Source organism: Melanerpes formicivorus, unplaced genomic scaffold, assembly GCF_026170545.1.
Source record: "Melanerpes formicivorus ecotype bairdi unplaced genomic scaffold, bMelFor1.0.p_v2 SCAF_1, whole genome shotgun sequence".
Lineage (NCBI taxonomy): Eukaryota > Metazoa > Chordata > Aves > Piciformes > Picidae > Melanerpes > Melanerpes formicivorus.
The window spans coordinates 58469462-58492124 of record NW_027142353.1 but is presented as its reverse complement, the minus strand read 5'-3'; the positions used below and the strand labels follow the sequence as shown (position 1 = coordinate 58492124).

Below are 22663 nucleotides of genomic sequence, written 5' to 3'. Positions count from 1 at the left end.
GTGTTCCCAGCAGCAGGCAGCGTGACAGTAGGCAAGACCAGACAGATGGCATCAACGCTTGGGATTCCTAACTCGTGAGAAAAGATCAATGACATTTTCTCCATTTTTAGATTAAGTCTAAATATTTTAACAAAGCAAAATTATTTTTTTTCTATAAAACGAAAGCTGAAAGTTTCCAGATCCCTCCTAAAAGGTACCTGAACTCAGACATTTCTTACTACTTGCAGAAAGAGTTTGCCAGCTTAGCCAGGTTTGGGTATAGGGAGCAGCCTGTCTGCACAGACCGTGGTTTTGTGCTCCCACCCACCAGGCATGCAGGGGGTCGTGCAGTGCTGCTTGACACCTGGCAGGGACCAAAACAATGAAAGAGGCTGGAGGCCTGTGCTTGCTAACCGCTGCGAAGTAGGAAATGGGTTTATTTCTCTGCTTATAAACCACATTATTCAGCCACGTTAAATCTGCCCCTCCGTTTATGTGGTTTTGCCAGGGAGAAGGTATGGGGGATTGTGAAGATGAGCGAGGGGGCTTGGGCGGGGGATGTCGCTGGGATGGCCGCGGAAGAAAGCAGGCAGCTTTGCCCAGCCACCGACTCCCGCCATGCCGGAAGTTTCCCAACATCTGCCGCCTGCCGCAGGGCTTGTGCCCGGACTCATCTCAGCGGGACCGCGAAGGCAGAGGCCCTGTCGCGGCGAGGGCGGGCTCGGTAGCGAGCGGGAGCGTGGGACGGGCCGGCAGGCGCTCCCCCGCGCAGCGTAGCGGCGGGCCGCCAGGGGGCGCTGCAGGCAGAGCGCGCAGCCAGAGCGGCCGCGCTTGACGGCGGGGCCGGCTCCTCAGCGCCGCATCATGTGGGCCGGCCCCTTCCATGGAGCCGGGGCTGCTGCCGAGCGCCTCCTGGGCGGACGCCGCCATGAGGCTCTGAGGGGCGGCTGCGTGCGGAGGACCCAGCCGGTCGCGCTGCGGAGCACCCCGAGCCTGACAGTGGCCTCTCCCCCAGGCAGAGGAGTCCAGCGCTGCAGCCGCTGCTACTGCCGCCGCCGCGGGTCCGGCCGGGCGGGCGGGAGGCCCGGGGCCATGTAAAGCGGCAGCGGCCGCGGGGAGCCGAGCCGAGCTCGGGGAGAAGAGCCGCTACCGCCGGCCGGGGAGGCCCCGCGGGGGGGATCATGGCGACGTCTAATCTCTTAAAGGTGAGCGAGGGGCCTGGCGGGGCCCTGCATGAAGAGAGAGAGGCAGCGGGGTCCGGCCGGCCGGGACTGCCCTGCCGTCGGCTGGGCCTTACGGGTGCCTGGGGCGGCCGGGCCAGGCCGGGCTGAGCGGCAGGCGGGGACAGGCCGCGGGTGCCGCTCCCCGAAGTTGTCGTTCCCCAGAGGCGGGGGCGCCGGCGGCCCTCCCTCAGGTGAACGGCCTTGGCACCGCGCCCGCGCTCGGTGCGGGACCGCTGGCCTCGGCCCGGCCCGTGGCCGCTCGGCTGCCAGCACCCCCCTCCCCCCGGCTCTCCCTTCCCAAACACGCGTCGTTGGGAAACAGCGTTGCGTCGAGCTGCTAGACAGGGCACGGTGTCCTCCCTTTGTTTATTTAAGACGACATAGGTGTGCAGAAAATTAGTTTTAAATTAAACAAAGAGTTGAAAATGCCTTCGCGGTGGGCAGGTGTCGTTGTTTGGGTTACCACCATCTTCCAGCTTTTTTAACTACGTTTCTTTCTGCAAAGAAAAAACTCCTGTAAGCCTTTAGCTTACATTAAACAGGTTTGCTTTTGTGTTCGGATGTTTTCAAGCACTTCACCTGCGTTTGGTGACAGGTGTCAGTCACACCAAGGTGCTACAGATCTGAACACAAGTTTTCAGTATGACAGTCCAGTACTTGAGCCTGTCCTGGTATTTGCTGTGGCATGTGTGTGGAGAAAACTCTGTGGCCTTTGATGCCGTGCCAGCCCATGGAAGACGGGCCTACTTTAAACAACTGCTACTCATGGCTCCAGTAAGTGTTTCTAGAATGTGAGCGTAGTTAGGGTAAAAGACCTTGGGAAAGCTGCTTAACTTTAGCAGTTAGCAACTTAAAATACATATAAATATTATCAGTATAATGTAAGCACAGTTGTGTTCAGCACTGTGTGTTTTGGCTAAATGTCATTCTGACGAAGTGCTGCCTAAATTTTACCAATCTGAGCTATTTGGGATGTATAGATTTGGCCAGAAAGTGCTGGTTGTATTGCTCAGAGACACTCAATGTGAAGAAATGAGATAAATTGATAGCCTTGTTTCTTTCTGGTATCCAAAAAAAGAAAAAAGAAAAAAATTAGTATTAAAAAAGACAACTCTTTAAAAACATCTTTCTTGAAATTGAAATGCAATTGAAATTAATTTTGTTGTAATTAATTTCTCAATTTTTTTAATGCCTAACTGGGTAGTTACATTTTTAAGCAGGTGAGAGTTAAATAAGAATCTAAAATTGAAGAAGCCAAGAACAGATTTTTTGGAAGAAATATGCATTTTATGGAAGAGTGTGGATTTAGAGTAGGGCTCAAGATCTGCTTACCAGTGTTTTAGTGTCTCTCTTTGCTGTGTGTTTAAGGATCACAGGAAAGACCAATGCATGCTTTGACAAGATGTGATTGTGCAGCCTGTAGTAGGCAAAAGAAACATAAGCCTCTAAGATTTGTCAGCATTACACTTCAGCTGCTTGGAAAGAGTAATAGGTGTACAGTAAGGGAAAACAGTCATGGACCTTGATTCTTTAAGATGAATCCTGCTGCACCTTTGTGTTGACTAGTCATTCTTTTACAGTTGGCCTTTGAATCATTGATATTTTGTGTTGCCAACAATATATATGCATATTGTGTTTTAAGACAAATGCTAGAGGGACACCTGTTCTAAAATAGGCCTTTCTGGTCACTTGGATTTTTTTTTCCAGCACTACAGCTTACTAACTAGTGAGTTTTCTAAAGGCAGTCAAGTATGAACCCTGCATTGCAAAAGGAAAGATTCTGCAGTGATTTGACTGTGTTTATAATGACACAATAAAACAGTGCAAGAATTGGACTAGGTAAGGTCTTTGGTTCCCCAGTTCTGCTCCTCACAGTGCTCTCAGAGAAGCAAACTGTTGATTCCACGTTAGTGTTGATTGGCAGTGCCTCGTGCTGTTTGAGGCTGTGAAATGTACTTCTGCTTTAATGTTTAAGTTAAAAAAAAAAGCTATGTCTCAGCCTAGTAAAAATACTGGTTAAGAATGGAGAGGTGTTAAAAATCTAAAAGGTTTTTCCTTTGCCAAGTAAGCCTGCATAATCAAATCTAAGTTGGATTCAGACAGCTCTTATTTTTGCCAGGATAAACTGGAACTAGGAGTTTTCTCTGGTTTTCCCCCATTCCTGTTCAATTTTATACATAGTTGAGAAAATGAAGTGAAATACTCTTGTCTTATTCTAGTAACATGTTGGCTGCATCCAAATCTGACTGGCTGTCATAATTTTATAGGGCATTGTTTAAACTCCATCAGTGCATCATTTTGCTAATCTTAAATAAGTTTTTAGTGAGAAGCTTATTCTTAGAGAGCCTTCTTTAAATACAAAATTAGAATAACCAACCGGATCACAGGATGTTAGGGATTGAAAGGGACCTCCAGAGATCGAGTGCAACACCCTCTGCCAGAGTAGGATCTAGCATAGGTCACACAGGAATGCAGCCAGATGGGTCTTGAAAGTCTCCAGAGAAGGAGACTCCACAACCTTTCTGGGGAGCCTGTTCAGTGCTCCATGACCCTCACAGTAAAGAAGTTCCTCCTCATGTTGAGGCGGAACCTCCTGTGCTGTAGTTCATATCCATTGCCCCTTGTCCTATCACAGGGTGCAGGTAAGAAGGACCTATCCCTTCCCTCTTGACATCCAGCCCTCAGATATTTATAATCATTTATTAAATCCCCTCTCAGTCATCTTTTCTCCAGACTAAAAAGTCCCAGGTCTCTCAGCCTCTCCTCATAGGGCATGTGTTTGAGTCCCTTAATTATCTTGGTAGCCCTCCACTGGACTCTCTTGAGCAGATCCCTGTCCCTCTTGAACTATGGAGCCCAAAACTGGATGCAGTATTCCAGGTAAGGTCTCACTAGGGCAGAGTAGAGGGAGAGGAGAACCTCCCTCAATCTGCTGGACACGCTTGTCTTAATGCACCCCAGGATACCATTGGCCTCCTTGGCCACAAGGGCACATTGCTGTCCCATGGATAACTTGTTATCCACCAGGACTCCCATATCCTTCTCCATGGGGCTGCTCTCTATGTATGTTGAATCCTGGTGAGATACAGCATATTGTAATGTGATGAAAATGTTGAAGTCCTTAAGAGGTGGCCATTATGTGGAAAGCAAGTGTGTACCCTGCCTGTAGCAGAGCTGCTCTCCCAAACTGAAGCTGTTGCTTTTCTGTAGATGACTAGGTGAGTCTCCTAAAGGTTTTGCTTTCAACACACATGTGATTCTGTGACTTTTAAAGTCAGGTGCTTTGGTTTCAGGTCATGTGTTGGATTTGTTACCCATTCCATGTGTAGTGACAAGATAATGTAAACCAAATATCTGTCAGGTGCTGTGAAGACACACAAGTTTTTCTGCAGTTTCTGGAGCAGGGAACACCTTGGCTTATTGCAACAGAGAGGAGTTTCAAGGTTCAGAGGGACAGTAGCACAGGATCATATATTGTATTGCTTTACCTTGTTCTATTCCATGTTTGTCTAAACTTCATATACTGTACTCTCTGCTTGCTTCTGAGAGGAACTTTGTGCTATGTGGTAGTACCCAAATTGGGAAAAAAAAGGGGCAGTGGAACAATCCAGTTAAATCATTACACTAATTCTGAATAATGCCCACCAAAAGAGTCTGAGAGGTTATTAACCTGCTATCTTAAAATACTGTGTGTAGGGGCTTAGGCATAAAATTGACAAATGGGAAAAAGCAAGTTAGAAGAGGAGAGTTGTAGTGTATATATTTCAATTAAATTTAGTGTTAAAATGGAGTTTCAAATCACTGTGAACAAGTTCAGTGAAGTTACTTTTGAAAGTTAAAATATCTCCCAAGTGAAGTTACTTTTCAAAAGCATAAATTTTAAACTTCTGGAGTGGTTACTTAGCCAAGGTACAGCTGTCAACTGCAATCCATATTTGCAGAGAAGGTTTGGTAAGTGGAATAAGTATATTTCACCAAAGGTATGACTTACTTCCCTGCTTACCTTCTCTTGGGAATGATGGTTTGAGACAACAAATTAAGGAAGAAAAGTTACCTAGGGAATTTTGTTCAGAAATTGTAAAGGTTTGTAGGTGGCTCAGCAAATTGGAAAATGGGTTCCTTGTGTTATCTGGGTCACTGATGTGCCTGTGATTTTGGTAACAACCAACTGTTTGACCTCCCTTCTACTATAGTTTTTGGGTTTCTCATGCATGAGGAGTAGAATTAATGAATGTGAATGACACCGTAGATGGTGTTAAGCACTTTTTCTTCAGTACAAGAGTGTAAAATTAATGGTTATGGAAGCCTTTATGATGGTGAATTGTTTATTGACATTTAAGAATAGTTGAGTTGTATTTTTAATACATTCATTTTATTTACTCTTCTGCTCAGTTTAGGTGTGGAGGGAAAAGAAGTAAAAATAATCTTACTTATATGTATATAGCAAGCAAAGTTCTAAACTTCTGCCACGCTTCATTTAGGGAATTCTTTGTAAGTTTGTTACCGTTGGACATGTAGGTTTTTATGTGTACTTCTTACCACGAAGTAGTAAGCATGATCTAAATCATACAAGCACTGATGTTTGCAATTCCCCCATCCTCACAGTGTTTTACAGTGCTATTAAAAAAGATAAAGTATTCAGTTTTTCTCTTCAGTGACTTCCAGTGAATCGCTGCATTACACTTCTCCAGAAATGCAGAGCAGGCTTTTACCTCTTCCAGAAAACTTAAAGGCTCCTCTCTGAAAGGAAAACTTTGAGGAAGCTGATTTTACTTATTTTATAATGTCTCTTGTGGAACTTCTAACTGTTCAACAGCTTGTCTTTCGAGTTTATTGTGCTACAAAGACAAACTGGGAACAGAAATACCTGGAAGTAGAAACTAATATTTTGCATAGGAGTAGGAATAGTGTGGCAAGTGGGTTGAAGAAGATTCTCCCCCTCTGCTCTGGTGAGGGCTCATTTGGAGTACTGGGATCAGTTCTGGGCTCCCCAGTTCAAGAAAGCAAGGAACTACTTGAAAGGGTACAGGAAAAACCTACAAAGATGCTTAGGGGTTAGAACATCTGTCTTATCAAGAAAGGCTGATGGACTTGGGGCATTTTAGCCTGGAAATGACTGAGGAAGAATCTTATCAATACTTGTAAATATTTAAATGGTGGGTGTCACAAACAGAAATACAGGAAGTTCCATCTAAACATGAGGAGGAACCTCTTTACATTGAGGGTAGTGGGGCACTGGAACAGGCTGCCCAGAGAGGTGGTGGAGTCTCCATCTCTGCAGTCATTCAAAGACTGCCTGAAAACCTGTGGAACCTGCTCTAGGTGAACCTGCTCTAGTGGGGGGTTTGGACTAGATGATCTGCAGAGATCATTTCCAGCCCCTATCATTCTGTGATTCTATGAAAGATTGGAGCAACTCACCAAAGCTTGGAGAAAATTTCATAGGTCTATGTCGGGGAAGCATGTAGGTGGTAGAAGAGCACAGGCAAAACTGTCTCTCTGAATTGGAAAAAAATTTTCTTTTTTTTTGGATATTGAAAGAATTCTAAACCTTGCTGGACAGGGACTGCTTCTGTGACACCCATATTCAGTACCTGCTGAAATGGTTGGATAATGCTGTGAGGCCTCCAGGTGCTGCTGCTTTAAAAATAATTACTGTGATGTCTGTTGAATCTTTATAGCTTGAAGATGAGACACCTTTGCACTTAAGAGCAGCAGGGGATACAGTTTCCAAACTCTGCTTATCCTGAATTTTAAATAACAGATTTAATTGTAAATTTCCATGTAGAAATTAGTCAGAAGGAGATGATGGAGAGAAGATGATGTGCTGCTTGTGGTTATTTATTTGGAGAGATGCTAGTGGTAGAACAGTGCACTTGTCAGAATTCCAAGTAGTTAGACTGTATTATTTGCTGTATTCAAAGTAAATTGTGGCAAATGTAGTGTTAGTAGCCAAGACAATGATCTGTTCAAAAGCAAGCAGTGCATTGGAACAGAACCAGTAGTCTTTGCCACAGAATTCTCAATCAACATTTCTTTTAATTGCAGGCTTTTCTTTTTAATATGCAGAGCTGTAACCAAATAGAATACAGCATATGTGATAGAGCTGTTGTTGTCTCTTAAAGATTTGGGGGGGGTTTAATAATGGAAATCAGTCTGTACACTATGGTGAGATTTTTCAGATTTATGTGGGAACATCTTGTTTCTTTAGCTTTTCTCTTAATTTCTATCATTAACTTTGGAGTAAAAAAAAAAACACCATGGGTTAGCTTTTTGGAGTAATCAGAATGGTGTGCTAACACTTTGTTTCTTTAACTTTCCTCTTAATTTGTATCATTAACTTTGAAAAAAAAAATCACCTTGGGTTAGGTTTTTCAGCACACTCAGTGTAATTCATTTTTGTATGCACCAGCTGTGGTCTCATCTGTCAAACTACCTGTGGCCAGTTATCCCACAGGAAGGGAGTCAGTGATACAACAGCTCCTACACTTTTCTGCTTTCCTCCATCTTTGCTGCTGATGCTGAATGCACAGTGGAGAAAAAAGGTGCATGGCAGCATCCACAGGTACCATGGGAGGTTTAGGTTGGCTGTTAGGAAGAAGTTCTATACAGAGAGAATGATTGCCCATTGGAATGGGCTGCCCGGGGAGGTGGTGGAGTCACCATCATTGGAGGTGTTCAGGAGGAGACTTGATGGGGTGCTTGGTGCCATGGGTTAGTTGTTTAGGTGGGTTGGATTGGTTGATGGGTTGAACACGATGATCTTGAAGGTCTCTTCCAACCTGGTTTGATTCTATTCTGTGCTATTCTACTCCTGATTCCTAGCTGCTATTTTGTTAATGGTAGTTTATTCAAGACAAGTTTGCAAGTCAGCCTCATCATTGGCTGGAACAGTGAAGCTGACAAGAATATCTTTTGTGTTGTCCGTGCTAGACCTTGGTGCATTGTAGCTAATGCAAATGAATAAGGAAGAAGTTGGCAGTCTACTTCTCTAAGAAACCAATAATAGCTGTCACTTTTAAAAAGTGAAGCTTACTGTGGGAAAGGTTTGTTCTGCTATGGTGTTGTAGCTCAAACACTCATTTGTAAGAGATGCTTCTGAGACGATATTTTTACATTAAGCATAGGTACTGCCGTTCTAAAAATAACATTAAGTGAGAAACTGTTTTATTTACAAGTTTTCTTTGATCCTTTTAGAATAAAGGTTCACTTCAGTTTGAAGATAAATGGGATTTCATGCGCCCTATTGTGCTGAAACTTCTTCGTCAGGAGTCTGTCACAAAGCAGCAATGGTTTGATCTGTTCTCGTAAGTAATTTTTTAGTGTCTTGCATCCTTCTGCGTGATGGGATTACAGTCATGCTACTGCTTCTGATACAGAAGTCATGTGTGACATGGACTGCATGGAAACAGAACAAAAGTAATAGTTGGAAGTTTTATTTAGTGTTAAGTGTGCCTACTTCACTGTGAATGTGTGAAAGTAGAGGGTGGTTTTTTTGAGAACAAGGTCTTTGCAAATAGGGTGAAGATGTAAGAGCAGAGCTTTTGACTTTAGCTAGTCATAGTAAACAAGTTTTGTACCTGCCCACAAACCTTTTGTTAGAACTAGAAAGTGTTGTGTACTGCCTTTGCAGTAAGTTCATGTAAAGGCAGTTTGAATGTGACATTCTCATTTGAATCACTTTGTTCTAAAGTAACTTAAGAATACTACCAAAGTAACAGGGCAATGCAGTCTGACTGGTCTAATTTGAATAGTTTTGTACCCTAAGAATAATATATGTAATATTTTCCAGACAATTTGCATTATTGTACTTTCTAAAAAGTCTGCCATTTTTATTCCAAAAAGCCAGCAGTTGCTTCTTGTTAGGTGAGGAGTTTTTGCTTACAGCATGCCGTGTTCCCTTTGCCAACATACCATGGGAGTGAGTTACACCATGTATATCGAAAGGATAACTAAAATAATCTTTGTCTTAAAGTAGTTCTTTTCCCTCAAATACAGTTGTAGCTTAAATCTGCAGTCTCTCCTGCTTTTGAAAATGTCACAAGTGTTTCTTTTAATTTAAACATAGTCTGTAGCAGCCTGTAGGTTTTTTGCTCTCTTCAATGAGGACAGCCTACTGATTCTTTTTACAGCTATCTGACTGCACCTGTCATGCTTTTCTGCCAACCAAAAGGAAAGATAGTTTATCATGTAATGAGTTTTAATATCTTATGATGCCTCAGCTATAGTAGCTGCTAGAAATATGGTATAGTTAAGGTACAAATTCAGTTCTGAATCATTGCTTTCATTTTTAGCAGCTAGTTCAATAATACTGCATTGGTATTGAAATTTCCCATTTTTCCTTGTAGCTGAATTATTTAATGAAACTTAAGTAACTTTATGGCTAAATGAAGGGTATTGGGGGAAAGGATCCCACTCTCCTAAGTTCCTATTTTTGGAGAATGTTCTTTGTTAAGGTTTTTAGTAACAATTCAAAATCTGTAGATGTCTTCTACCTGCCATTTGAGTATAATTATCCAGCATTGCATTTTGCACTGCTGTCAGAAACAGTGGCATTCTAAATACAGTAACACCTTTTCTGCCTGTGAAAGTTGTGTAAGTCTCACAAGTTAGGCAGACCTCTATACATTGTGGAACAGCACCTTTGATCTGTGTCAAAAGAATCTTGTTTATCTGGCAAGCTTTGTCTTTTCATTAAAAAACCCCCGATGCTTTTGTATTGAAATAACTACTGAGTTAACAAGAACAAAGTCATACCTTTAGATTATGTAGTTGCTTTCTTTCAAAGATGTGGTGGTGTTATTGAAAGGAAGAACCACCAGAGGAAAGTGATTGAGTCAAAAAAAAGGCTTGCTAGGCCAAATTATTTATGATGTATGGTTAGGAGCATAATTTGCTTTATTTAGTCTTTAATATGGAAAATAGGAGTTAAGTTACGCTTGCTGGGCTGCCTGCTAGGAAAATCAGGAATTTATTTGAACATTGCTTGAAACTCATTAATGGAATTTTACTTTGCAGTGCTGTTTGGTGGCTTTTCTGTAGTAGGTTTCGCTTTAAAATGTTAGCACTGTTGTGAAACCTTTAAGCGATCTTATTAAACTAATTAAAACATCTGTTAAACTACTTGATGCCCCTGAGCTCAAATTTCTCACAAGGAAGGTCTGTTTCCTTTGTAGCACAAGAATGTTTTAGTGCTTGGACTGTGAAGCTGTGAGCAAAGACTGCATGTTAGTGAGAGTAGTCTAGAATAATATGGGCTGAGTAGCAATGCTTCTACTGGCAAGTGATTTTTGTCAAAGAAAAGCTTTAAAAATTGCCCTTAATGCAACCAGGATTATTGGATAGGTACTGAAAACAGATTTGGCTGCTACATCTCCTTCTTGACCGTAGCCTTTCTCTCAATAGGTTGCTGTTATTTGCTTCCAAGACTTTCTTGTAGTTTCAGTCTCTTCTCCAAACATATTTACTCACATGCATCACTGGGATCTAACAGTATATTGTTGGACAATGATAGATAAAAAGTGTATTAACTCCTTAGACATACTTAAAGAATGACTACTTAGGCCTCATACATTACAGCATTAAACTTTAATAAGTGTTCCTAAAAGATGGATAAATTGTTTTCTAGAGATGTGCATGCAGTTTGCTTGTGGGATGATAAAGGTCCAGCAAAAATCCATCAGGCTCTGAAGGAAGACATCCTTGATTTTATTAAACAAGCACAAGCAGTAAGTTCTTTCTTTCATAACTTATATCGTGAGAAAAATAACCACATAGTTCTCACTTTCATTGGATCTAAATGCATTTTGTTTTCTGTTTGAAATTCTGTGATGTTCTAGAGATGGTAATTGCCCTGTGACCATCTATTGACAAAAAAGAAGACTCATTGTTTTCTCCAAGTCCTTGAAACTGGAGTGGGCAATGATTTCTGTTACATTGAAAATAACCACAGAAAGGAGCATTATTTTTGTTTATCTAACAGTACTTAGGGAATCTTCCTCCACTTGAAACTTTCTTGAGACAAAGTTTTCTTTAAGAAATTTCTGCACTTCTGCAGGGTTTTTTTTAATCTGGCTTCAGTGCTGTGCTGACATGTTCATAGGTGGCTTTCAAATAAGCCATATGGATGGTGTACTAGCAGTATCCATGCTATTGATTTAGCAAGCTTAGCTTAGTCAAATTTTACGGGCTTCCCCCAACAGAAGTCATTAATAGATTCAAAGGACATATACATGTTTGTAAAATGTATAGCAAAAGATGTTTTCTGTAATAAGGGATTTCCAGGAGGAGGAGGTTATGAAATTAAAATTCCAAGAGAGAGGTTTGGAAAGGAGAAAATTAAAGTCTCTTTCTAGTAAAGAAATTTGTATCACTGAGACTTTGCTTAAAGGAAAACAATTTCGTGTTGATTTTTAAGTCACATCAGCGTACTTGCTCACATAAATGCTGTGCTGAAATGTGGCCTTTGATACAGTCTGCATTAGCTGTTGTTAGGGAGGCCTTTTCTTTAGGCATTATGATAACTATTGTAAAATACAGCTGTAGTTTCCAAGCTTTAATAAGATGTCTGACAGGCCAATAGGATACCACTGAATTGCTCTTCTCCTTGTGTAGAATAGAACATAGTCTTTACATGTTTAATTCCAGGTGTTTGTTTTTCTGCAGTTGTACCGGTACATGCTTGTAGGCCAAACATTGTAATCTTTTGGATTTGCAGATAGCTTAAAAGAAATTTTAAAAAGAGAGTTTAATTTTGAAAATTTAAACTTAACTGTTTGTTTGCTGTTAGCTTTTTTCAACCTTGCAGAAATGGCTCATATGTCACGAGTTAACTACTCTCCCAAACTTAATGGCACTTCAATATGTAGATTTTCCTATTCTCATATATCTGCATATTCTACTGTTATATGGAGAGTTATTTTCAGTCTAAACAAAGTCAATCCATATTGTGTGCATAGAGCTGTTTATAAATTGCCTCCTTTTCTCCCCTCTTCCTCCAGAGAGTGCTGAGTCATCAAGATGATACAGCTTTACTAAAAGCATATATAGTGGAGTGGCGCAAGTTCTTCACACAGTGTGATATTTTGCCCAAACCATTTTGTCAGTTAGAGATTACCTTAATGGGCAAGCAGGGCAGCAACAAGAAGTCTAACGTAGAAGACAGTATTGTTCGAAAGGTAAGTGATGGCTGTTAAAAGTTTTGTTGCATGCTGTCCTGCCTACAGTAACAGTACCCACAGGATTCTGTAGCTGAAGGTGAAACTGCACTGATTATAAAATACGACATCACCCTTCGCTTCAGTGTGAGGGTGAGAACAACCCACCTTCTTTTTGGCTTTACCCTACTTCATAGTTTCATTCTGTTTCTTTAGTTTTGCTTTGGCTGTTAAGTGTTCACATGATGAAACCACTTCTTCCTCAGGCATTCAGTTTGTTTGGGTTTTCTGTTTACTTGGTTTTTAATTATGACTTGAATCCTGGGGCAGGAGGCAGTTGTAAATTCACCTCTTGTTTCTGTACTTGCTAGTAGCAAGTGTAGCAAGGATGTTGACTTGCTGGAACAAGTCCAGAGAAGGGCAACAAAGTTGATGAGGGGTTTGGAACACAAGCCCTCTGAAGAGAGACTGAGGGAGCTGAGGTTGCTTAGCCTGGAGAAGAGTAGACTCAGGGGTGACCTTATCGCTTTCTACAACTACCTGAAGGGAGGTTGTAGACAGGCAGAGGTTGGTCTCTTCTCCCAGGCAGCCAGCACCAGAGCAAGAGGACAGTCTCAGGCTGCGCCAGGGGAGGTTCAGGTTGGATGTTAGGAAGAAGTTCTTTACAGAGAGAGTGATTGCCCATTGGAAGGGGCTGCCCAAGGAGGTGGTGGAGTCACCATCATTGGAGGTGCTGAGGAGGAGATTTGATGGGGTGCTTGGTGCCATGGTTTAGTTGTTTAGGTGGGTTGGATTGGTTGATGGGTTGGATGCGATGATCTTGAAGGTCTCTTCCACCCTGGTTTGGTTCTATTCTATTCGTACTTGTATATACACGAGTAGCTTTTGTACTCCTAGTTTATTTCACTGGGCCAAGATCTTCATTTGAGCACATCTCCACATTTTATAAATGACCAATTAAATATGTCATCTTAAACTAATTTCCCTGTTTTCTCCACGCTGCCAGTCATATCAATGAAAAGATTGAACGTGTAGAATCTTGTGAATGTGGTTTTTTTACTATTTTATATCAAACAGGGGAGGGTTTTGAGTATGGAATGTTCAGTGTTCTGACTCTCATGAGTAATTGTCCTTGAAATTGCTTTAGTCTTTTATTATTGAAAAAGAATGAAGTGGAGCAAACTAGTTGTAAAGTGCTAAGTTCTTTAGTTTAATGTACCACATTATCCCTTTTCATTGCAGAAAGTATCTGTAGGGAAATGAAATTTCAGTTTGTATTCTTTCATCTGGTACTGAAGATCATTTTAATCTGTTTCCCCTATGTTTAGGATGGGAAGAACAAAATAGTTCAGGTGCATTACTTTGGGCAAGTTGTTTTTTTTCTTTACCCTCCTGTTTTGACATCTGATCCTCTATTCCTTCTTAAGAAATGGCAGAGAGGATCACCAGTTCAAATTATCTTTTCTTGTTTTCATTGTTTGTTGGAGAAGACATGTGATTTTACTAGGGTCTCCAGTATCTGGCAAACTTGAACTTTTCAGTACTGTATGCAGAAGGCAAGAGAACTAAGAAATGAAAGTAAAAAACAAAGTGGAGTGGAGAAAGTAGTGAGGAGAAAGCTTCAGACCTGAACAATTGTTTCTGTTAGAGATGTGCCTTCTCTCTCATGCATTCCAATTAGGACCATCTCAAGATTGGAACCTCAATGCCCAGAGTCTTGAACCTGTCTAGTAATTTCATATTCACTGCTGAAGGTCATAATGAAATAAGTAACTGAGGCCATGTAATCAAATAAAGTTTTGTTTCTAAGAATGCTGCAATATTTTGACCAGTAATTTCCTTCCAAGATAAATGACTTTGGTGTCAGAAATGGAAATTTAGTTGAAATTGAGACCTGGTTATGGAGAAGTAAAGGATAAAGGATGGCAACATCTATGAGGTGCTTGCTGTGTTAAAATCTAAAACTTAAAAAGCAAGAATTAAGTAAGACCCTCTAGCCTTTATTTTTAGCTTTGCTATACAACCCCATCAAGTCACTCTAAGCTCATTTTTTAGCAAGTTTATTCACAGTTATGGGGTAAAGCTTGAACTGGTAAATTTCCTTGCTTCAACGTGCTTTCCACCGCCAGTGCAGACTGAGAATTGGCATGCATAAATGATGTTCATAGCAGTTGGTGTCATGTTTGAAGATACTGTAAGTGACTTACTGCAGTAACTTGAATTCTAAAGCAAAGGTTTTGTAGGAAACACATAGCATGCTATGAGTATCAACCACTGAACAGCTGGTGGAGCTTAGGTAGGCCTAAGTTCTGGAGCCCCTATTACAGGAGGGTTATGGACGTGCTGGAACGTGTCCAGAGAAGGGCCACAAGGATGAGCAGAGGGCTGCAGCACCTCTCCTATGAGGACAGACTGAAGGAGTTGGGGCTGTTCAGTCTGCAGAAGAGAAGGCCCCCAGGTGACCTAATTGTGGCCTTCCAGTATCTGAAGGGGGCCTACAGGAAGGCTGGGGAGGAACTTATGAGGATCTCAGGTAGTGATAGGACTAGGGGGAATGGATTGAAGCTGGAGGTGGGGAGATTCAGGCTGGATGTGAGGAGGAGGTTCTTCACCATGAGAGTGGTGAGACCCTGGAATGGGTTGTCCAGGGAAGTGGTCGCGGCGCTATCCCTGGAGGTGTTTAAGGCCAGGCTGGCTGAGGCTGTGGCCAGGCTGATCTAGTGTGAGGTGTCCCTGCCCATGGCAGGGGGTTTGGAACTAGATGATCCTTGTGGTCCCTTCCAACCCTGACTGATACTATGATAAGTGTGTCAGGGCTCTTTTTCATCTCGCTCAGCTGTAGCACCTTGGGGCTGGTGATCAGGTGGAATGCTGTGCATCTGCAGCAGTATCAACAGTGCTCATGAAAAAAAATCAAAATCAGACAGTGGAGTATGAAGGGACTCTTTGAGTGATGAGGAGTTGGGTAGCAGCCTTCATAACTAACTTTAAAACTTTGCAGTGCTTAGATAAGGTTTGGAGTTTTTTATGAAGTATGTGGTGCTTTGTGATGTGATTTAAAGGCCTTGGTGGTGTTAGGTTCTGGCTGGTCTGGAAATATTTTCCAACCAAAACAATTCTATGATTTGTGTTTCTATATATGCATTACTTGCATAGTGAATGTTAGGTAAATCCAAAACTTCTTATTTTCCCCCCACATAACGATGGTGTCAATTGAGGTTTTGTTTTGTTTAAGACTGAGCCTGCCAAATGGTAAGCTATATTTGGATGTTTGGCTCAAAAGTACCACCTGGAGTTGGAACTTCTGACACATTGCATTGCTGGAAAAGTTGCTTGATTGATTACTGAGAACTGTAGAAATAATACAGCATTCTGAATTAATTTATGAATCAAATAGTACTTCCTATATCTGTCCAGTTCAGTAAATTAAGCTTGTAATGTAAGTAGAATATTAATTCTACAGTGAGTTCAGAGGAAGATCAAGTTCTAAGGAGATTGAATTGCTGTATGTAACCTGAAAATTGCATTATAAATGTAAGGACCTAGGAGCACCGGTGGACAACAAGTTCACTGTGAGTCAGCAGTGTGTCCTTGTGGCCAAGAAGGCCAATAGGTATTCTGAGATGCATTAAGAAGAGTGTGGCCAGCAGATCAAGGGAGGGTCTTGTCCCTTTCTGCCATGGTGAGGCAGCACCTGGAATATTGTTCACAGTTCAAGGACAGGGAACTACTGGGGAGAGTCAAAAAGAAGGCCACAAAGATGATTAGGGAACTGGACCATCTCTCTTGTGAGGCGAGACTGGGAGACCTGGGACTTTTTGGTCTGGAAAAGAGAAGACTATGAGGGGGTCTTACAAATGCATAGAAATAAGTAAAGAGTGGACATCATGAGGGTGGGGTTGCGCTCTTTTCAGTAGTGGCCAGCAATAGGACAAGGGGCAGTGGGTACAAACTAGAACACAGGAGGTTTCACTTGAACTTAAGGAAAATTTTCATTACTTTGAGGGTGATGGAGCATTGAAACAGGCTTCCCAGGCAGGTTGTGGAGTCTCCTCTGGAGACTTTCAAGCCCCCCCCGGATACTCCTGTGTAACCTGATTTAGGTGAACCTGTGTGAGCCCTGGAGAGGGGTGTGCTATAGTTCCCTTCCAACCCCTACCATTCTGTGACACTAAGTTATTTGTTTCTAATTTCTTGTATTTCTTTTGCATAAACTTAGATCTGAGCCTACCTTTCTAACAAGTTTGGGTTTTTTTCCTTCCTAACACACAGCTCATGCTAGATACATGGAATGAATCCATATTTTCAAATATTAAAAATAGACTTCAGGACAGTGCAATGAAGCTAGTTCATGCTGAAAGACTAGGAGAAGCTTTCGACTCTCAGCTTGTTATTGGAGTTCGAGAATCATATGGTATGTCTTGCACACACTAATCTCTGTTCTCTCCTTAGTTTAATAACTGAATTACCATCATACAAAGTTGCCATGTGAATGAACCTAGCTTTTTTTGTGGTGGTGGTGTTGTGTGATACTGGTTAATTTCTGTTTAACTTCGAAGTGATCTAGCTACATATTAGTTACTGTAAAATGAGTGGTTTTGAGGAGCAAACTACTTTTGGATCTTTTAGGGTCACAGATCAGATATTACCTGATGTCTCTGCTCCTTTCCATACTGTTTCTGATTCTTGGATCAGTTTGAAGAATAAATGCTAAACAGGCTGTGTATATCACTGTGTTTTCCTCTTTGCCAAACAAATCTGTGTCTCTGCAGCTTCTCTGACCTTTCACTGTTTTCTTCAAAGCTCTGCAACCTTTTGAATTAAGCTCGTGCTTAATACATTCAGGTGGCTTTATAGATGTCCAATTCTGGTTGTTTTTTTTAAGCATGTTCCATTTACAGACTGGTTTTATTATTTATTTCTGTAACAGTTGAGAGGAAAGTGGAAATTTTTTTCCAGAGTGCAAAGCCCTTCTGGATAGCAGTAAACTCACTGTTTCCATTCGTGTAAAACATTGGGGGGGAAAAAAACACAAACCTAAAAGAGCACCAAAACAAACAAACAAATCCCCCACAATGCACAGATAAATGAATAAATAAATATCTCAAATGAAGACACTAAGGTTGGAGCACCTGTCTAAAAAAAGCTCTTTGTTCATTCAGGGGAAAATTTTTTTTTGTTGAGGCATTGTAGTGAGCTTTTTGCTTGCTGGGATGCTCTTTTCCCTTTTTACTTCCCAGTTTTGCAATTATATGTGTATTTCTCCTAGCCATGCTTGAATCTCTCAAATGCTGGAGATGGGTATGCAGTTCATTGTATAGTTACTTTTCTATAGTTCATCTAAATGTTTTTGGAGCAAAGATGAGACATTTTTTGTTACCTGTAGGGATCAGAGTGTATCTATAGGATTCGTCTGTTCAATGCAGCCACTAGTACAAGACTCACTTAAGTGAGATTGCTGATTTTCTTTTTAACCATGTAAGTTTCCAGGACTTGAGAGTAAGTTTGGACTTTTCTCTTTGCAGTGAACCTTTGCTCTAATCCTGAAGATAAACTTCAGATATATCGGGATAACTTTGAAAAGGCGTACTTGGATTCAACAGAGAGGTTTTATAGAACACAGGCTCCTTCATATTTACAGCAAAATGGTGTACAGAATTATATGAAATATGTAAGTAAAAACTCTGTTGTAACTCTCTACTGAAAGTGTTAGTACTTAAAATGATTGTTGGTCTACTTTTGCGCAGGCAGATGCTAAACTAAAAGAAGAGGAGAAAAGAGCACTACGGTATTTAGAAACAAGACGTGAATGTAACTCAGTGGAAGCAGTAAGTATAGATGTGTAGAACATTTGTTGTGTTTTACAGTTAAAGTGTTACTACATAGAAGTGTTTGTGTGTGTGTTGCAGTATTATTTGGTAGCAGCAGATTGATGTAAAACTGTTGATTGTATGGGTTCTAGTCACCCATTCTATATTTTTCTTGCAGAGTTCTGTATCCTGTATCTAGCAATTTACAATTACCACGGATGTGTAGGTCAGAATTTAAGACAGAAGGGCAGGTTTTAATTCAAGTTGATTTTTATTATTCCATTTTGAGTAAGGTATGATTTTTCCCTACTCTTACCAGCCAGTAAGGATGGTATTTGAAAATAAGCTAGCAGAGAATGGCTCATTTAGAATTCCTGGAAGAGTTCTCATTCATCGTAATCAACGGGTGCAGTAGAAATATCATTAAAACATCATTAAAATATCATTCAGAATCTCCTGTTAGGCTGAAATATAGCCTCTTAATACAAAGGATGTTATTTCATTTTTTTTTCCCTTCCCCACCTTGAGCAGTGTTTTACATCATTCAGATTCTGGAGAAAGATTTAACTGCAGTGAATAGTTCATGAGCATGCTGAAATGTGTTCAGGAAACAGGTCGTTTTAAATAAGAACCCTTCAAATCCATGTTCTCTGCAGTGGGTCAAAATGTATTTTGTGGCTTTTGCTGACTTCTAAGTCTTGCATTTTGCACAGCAATAAATTTGTGACCCATATAAAGAGGCTGAGGAAAAGAAAAAAAAGATGGTCTTGACATGTACAAGCAGTCTCTGTTCCAGATCTACTCATAGTGTCTTGTTCAAGCCAACCAGCCTGGGCCAAATAGAGTATGCTGGAATGAGAACTATTCTTAGCTCTTGGATGTATACTTGGAAACTAAGTAGGGTAGTTGATGTTCCGAAAGTGAGAGCTCCCTTGAGAGAAAAGAGGTGATGGAAATACGAAGCTCGTTACTGGTTTGAGAGAGAGTTCACCATGTTTACTAACTTAGACATTTTGAAGAAATGCAATTTCCTATATGTTCAAACTTTCACATACTTTCATGAGTCAGTGAATTAATTTGTTTTTATAGGGCGTAGTTGTTGAGAACAGGCTAGGGTTTGTGTCATGGCAAACTTGAGACAGGCTTTGGTGTTCAGATGGCTAAATGAGCTAATTCTGTGTTTAATGTATTTCAGCTGATGGAGTGCTGTGTCAATGCCCTGGTGACATCTTTTAAAGAGACTATTTTAGCTGAATGCCAAGGCATGATCAAACGAAATGAAACAGAAAGTAAGTGAAGCTTCAAGAAGCGCGTGATGAACTCAGCATGAGCTGTGTAAAAATAGATCTGTTTGTAGATATATCAGATTACTGATTTTAATAGATGGGGGCAGTGTTTCCTAGATAAGATATTACTGCACGTGGGCAATTTTATCTCACAAGAAATTGCCATCATTGATTAAGTGTTTTAATATCACTTCTGAAATCTGTATGTACAGTATGCTATTATGAATGTCTGGATAGCTCTCAGCCTGCTTTTAGGTTCTGTTTTCTTTATTTTTCCCACAACTTACTTTCCTCATGTTGACTAACTCTGGTAAATGTTACCACTCCCCCTTCATTGCACCCCCACAATCATCTTCCCCCTGGAAAAAGAAGGGAAGCATCTGTTTACAATTATGTTTTCCTAAAGAGCAGGGAGATTTTTTTTTCTTACTCTGATTGTTGGTGCAGGTCAACAAACAAACTCTCTGCAAGTTTTTCCTCTGGTTTTATAGCCAGTATGTCACTGTGAGTGTTAAAAGTTAGCTCTGCATGCCCTTTGAAGTTTTTCAAAGGTCTGGTGTTGCTTTTTTAACTCCACTGCCATAACGTGAGAGTTTAGTGTAATTGAGATGTCTTGTGTTGGTCCTGTGTAGTAAACCAGACTGCACAAGTCATTAAAATGTCATAATTCAAGTAGGGAAATTGAAAAGGAGGTGGGGGGAAAAAGTGAAATCTCAGGTTAATTTTGTTGCTGTTTTGAAGTCTCTATACTGCAGCCAGGGAACACTTACTAATGTCTGTGTGAAGTTTTAATTTCTGTGCAAATGTACAAACTCTTTTATGACAGACAGAACAGTGTAGGAAATACTCACTTCTAAAGCTAGCATTTCAGAAAATACTTGACCTCAAAAGTATGTCATACTGATCTGCTCATCTGGCTGCATGATTTCTGGCAGTGATCCAGAGCTAAATTTAGAAAGTCACCAAACTTCTTGTGAGTATATGTTACAGTCTTTGGCAGAGTACAAGAAGCTTATTTAAATGCAGAGCTTCAGAAGGTTTCGTCTACAGCATCCAAAGCATCTTCCTTTAGAAACACTGTCCACACTTCCCTTGTGGTTATGTTTGTCCCATGATACTGCTTGGAAATAAAATACTTCAGTGTAGTATATAAGAACTCATGCAGCTCTTGTAAGTCTTATTGGTTTGTTTCTTTTTTTTTCTTTCTTTTTTTTTCCCCCTACACCTACCTATGCTGTTTAAAATGTTTTCATGAAGGATACAGGTGCAGATAATAATTCATTTAAATACTGGAGCTATACATAGTACTCTGCAGTAGTTGGCTTATTCATAGGAGAGACTGAGGGAGCTGGGGTTGCTTAGCCTGGAGAGGAGGATACTCAGGGGTGACCTTACTGCTCTCTACAACTACCTGAAGGGCAGTTGTAGACAGGTGGATGTTGGTCTCTTCTCTCAGGCAGCCAGTACCAGAACAAGAGGACACAGTCTCAGGCTGTGCCAGGGGAGGTTTAGGTTGGATGTTAGGAAGAAGTTCTATACAGAGAGAGTGATTGCCCATTGGAATGGGCTGCCTGGGGAGGTGGTGGAGTCACCATCATTGGAGGTGTTCAGGAGGAGACTTGATGGGGTGCTTGGTGCCATGGGTTAGTTGTTTAGGTGGGTTGGATTGGTTGATAGTTGGACACAATGATCGTGAAGGTCTCTTCCCACCTGGTCTAGTCTGGTCTGGTCTGGTCTGGTCTAGTCCTATTCTATTCTATTCTATTCTATTCTATTCTATTCTATTCTATTCTATTCTATTCTATTCTATTCTATTCTATTCTATTCTATTCTATTCTATTCTATTCTAAAGTTGACTGATCTTTTTGAACTTACCCTGTGTAAGACAGTGCTGCCATCATTTACAGTATGTCCAAATTGCACTGAGTATGCCTCTGACCTCATTGTTTAACCCATCACGAGTTGTGTCTGGTAGCGTTTTAAGTTTTCATTGAAGGTCATTTGTAGCTTGCATTCTTTTGTTTGCCTTGTTCTTAAAGGACTTTTTTTTCTTCTCTGTGCTTTGCTTTTCTATTTGCTTCTGCAACAGTTGTTAAGATACAGAAGTTGATAACATATTTGATCATCAGAGGTGACAGGATCTTGGTGTTGCCAATCAGAATATGTGATTGGTTAGTTCTACTTCATTAAGCAGAATCCTTTGCTGTGTTTAGTTTAAATCTTTGTGGTCTTTAAAACAACCTGGTGGCTTTAAAAGTGTTCCTTTGTGAACAGTTTTATCAGTAATGGTTATTGGTTGGTTTCAGTACTTTTCCATTTTGTGCTTGATTTTAGAATTAGCAGTATTGAAATACTGCCACAGAAAGTAGACAAACCCTATTAGTTTATAGAGTTTTTTGAACTGGTAACTTTCAGAAAAACTGAATAAATTCTCTTGAAAAACAGAAAGGAGAGAATGCTGTTTAACTTAGTGAGGTTTTGTTACTTTAGAATTTGGCATGCTTTTGATTTAAAATGTTGTAGATGGCATTGGAAGATAAAGACAGCTCTGTTTGGCTTCAGTTTAAAAAAATAGCACCTTGAATCCATCCCATGTCCTGCATAAGTGTCCCTGCCCGTGGCAGGGGGGTTGGAACTAGATGATCCTTGTGGTCCCTTCCAACCCCGACTGATACTATGATAAACTCCTGTAGACCTCCAAATAAGAGATCCATTTTTGCCAGGGGTTTTAAGGCAGTTATACTGGGAACTTGGATTTATTCCAAATTGCCACTGACTTTAGGGAGTTTTATTCAAGCTTGTGATATTATATGCATAAGCAAATATTACGTTGAAGTAAGTATTTCTTTTTACCTTCAGAAGAATCTCCTTGTGGGGACTGGAATTAGAACAGTATTCCAAAGACCTCTCCTTTTAAGGGATTTATTAGATTATCCATTCTTTACATAAGCAGTGTTCCACTTGAGATCTCTTCAGCAGAAATGCAGTTTTTTTATCTTTGACTGGTGACTTTATCAGTATTTATATCTTTCAGAGTTGCATTTAATGTTCTCACTGATGGATAAAGTTCCGAATGGCATAGAGCCTATGCTAAAGGACTTGGAAGAGCATATTGTTAGTGCTGGACTTGCAGATATGGTAGCAGCTGCTGAAACTATTACTACTGTAAGTGCATTGTTTGTTCATAAGATAACAATGAAAACCACAAC

The 22663-nt window shown here is 40.8% G+C and overlaps 1 protein-coding gene across 1 annotated transcript in view; it reads left to right on the top strand.

The window, feature by feature from the left end:
* Nucleotides 1-847: 847 nt before the first annotated feature.
* CUL5 (cullin 5) overlaps nt 848-22663 on the top strand; it is a 38194-nt gene continuing 16378 nt past the window's right edge. The window contains exons 1-9 of the mRNA XM_068144755.1: nt 848-1184; nt 8400-8509; nt 10831-10930; nt 12203-12379; nt 16631-16772; nt 17884-18029; nt 18106-18186; nt 19364-19457; nt 22489-22619. Of these exons, the coding sequence (XP_068000856.1) occupies nt 1161-1184; nt 8400-8509; nt 10831-10930; nt 12203-12379; nt 16631-16772; nt 17884-18029; nt 18106-18186; nt 19364-19457; nt 22489-22619 (1005 nt within the window). The 5' untranslated portion in view covers nt 848-1160. The remainder of the gene's footprint in view (nt 1185-8399; nt 8510-10830; nt 10931-12202; nt 12380-16630; nt 16773-17883; nt 18030-18105; nt 18187-19363; nt 19458-22488; nt 22620-22663) is intronic.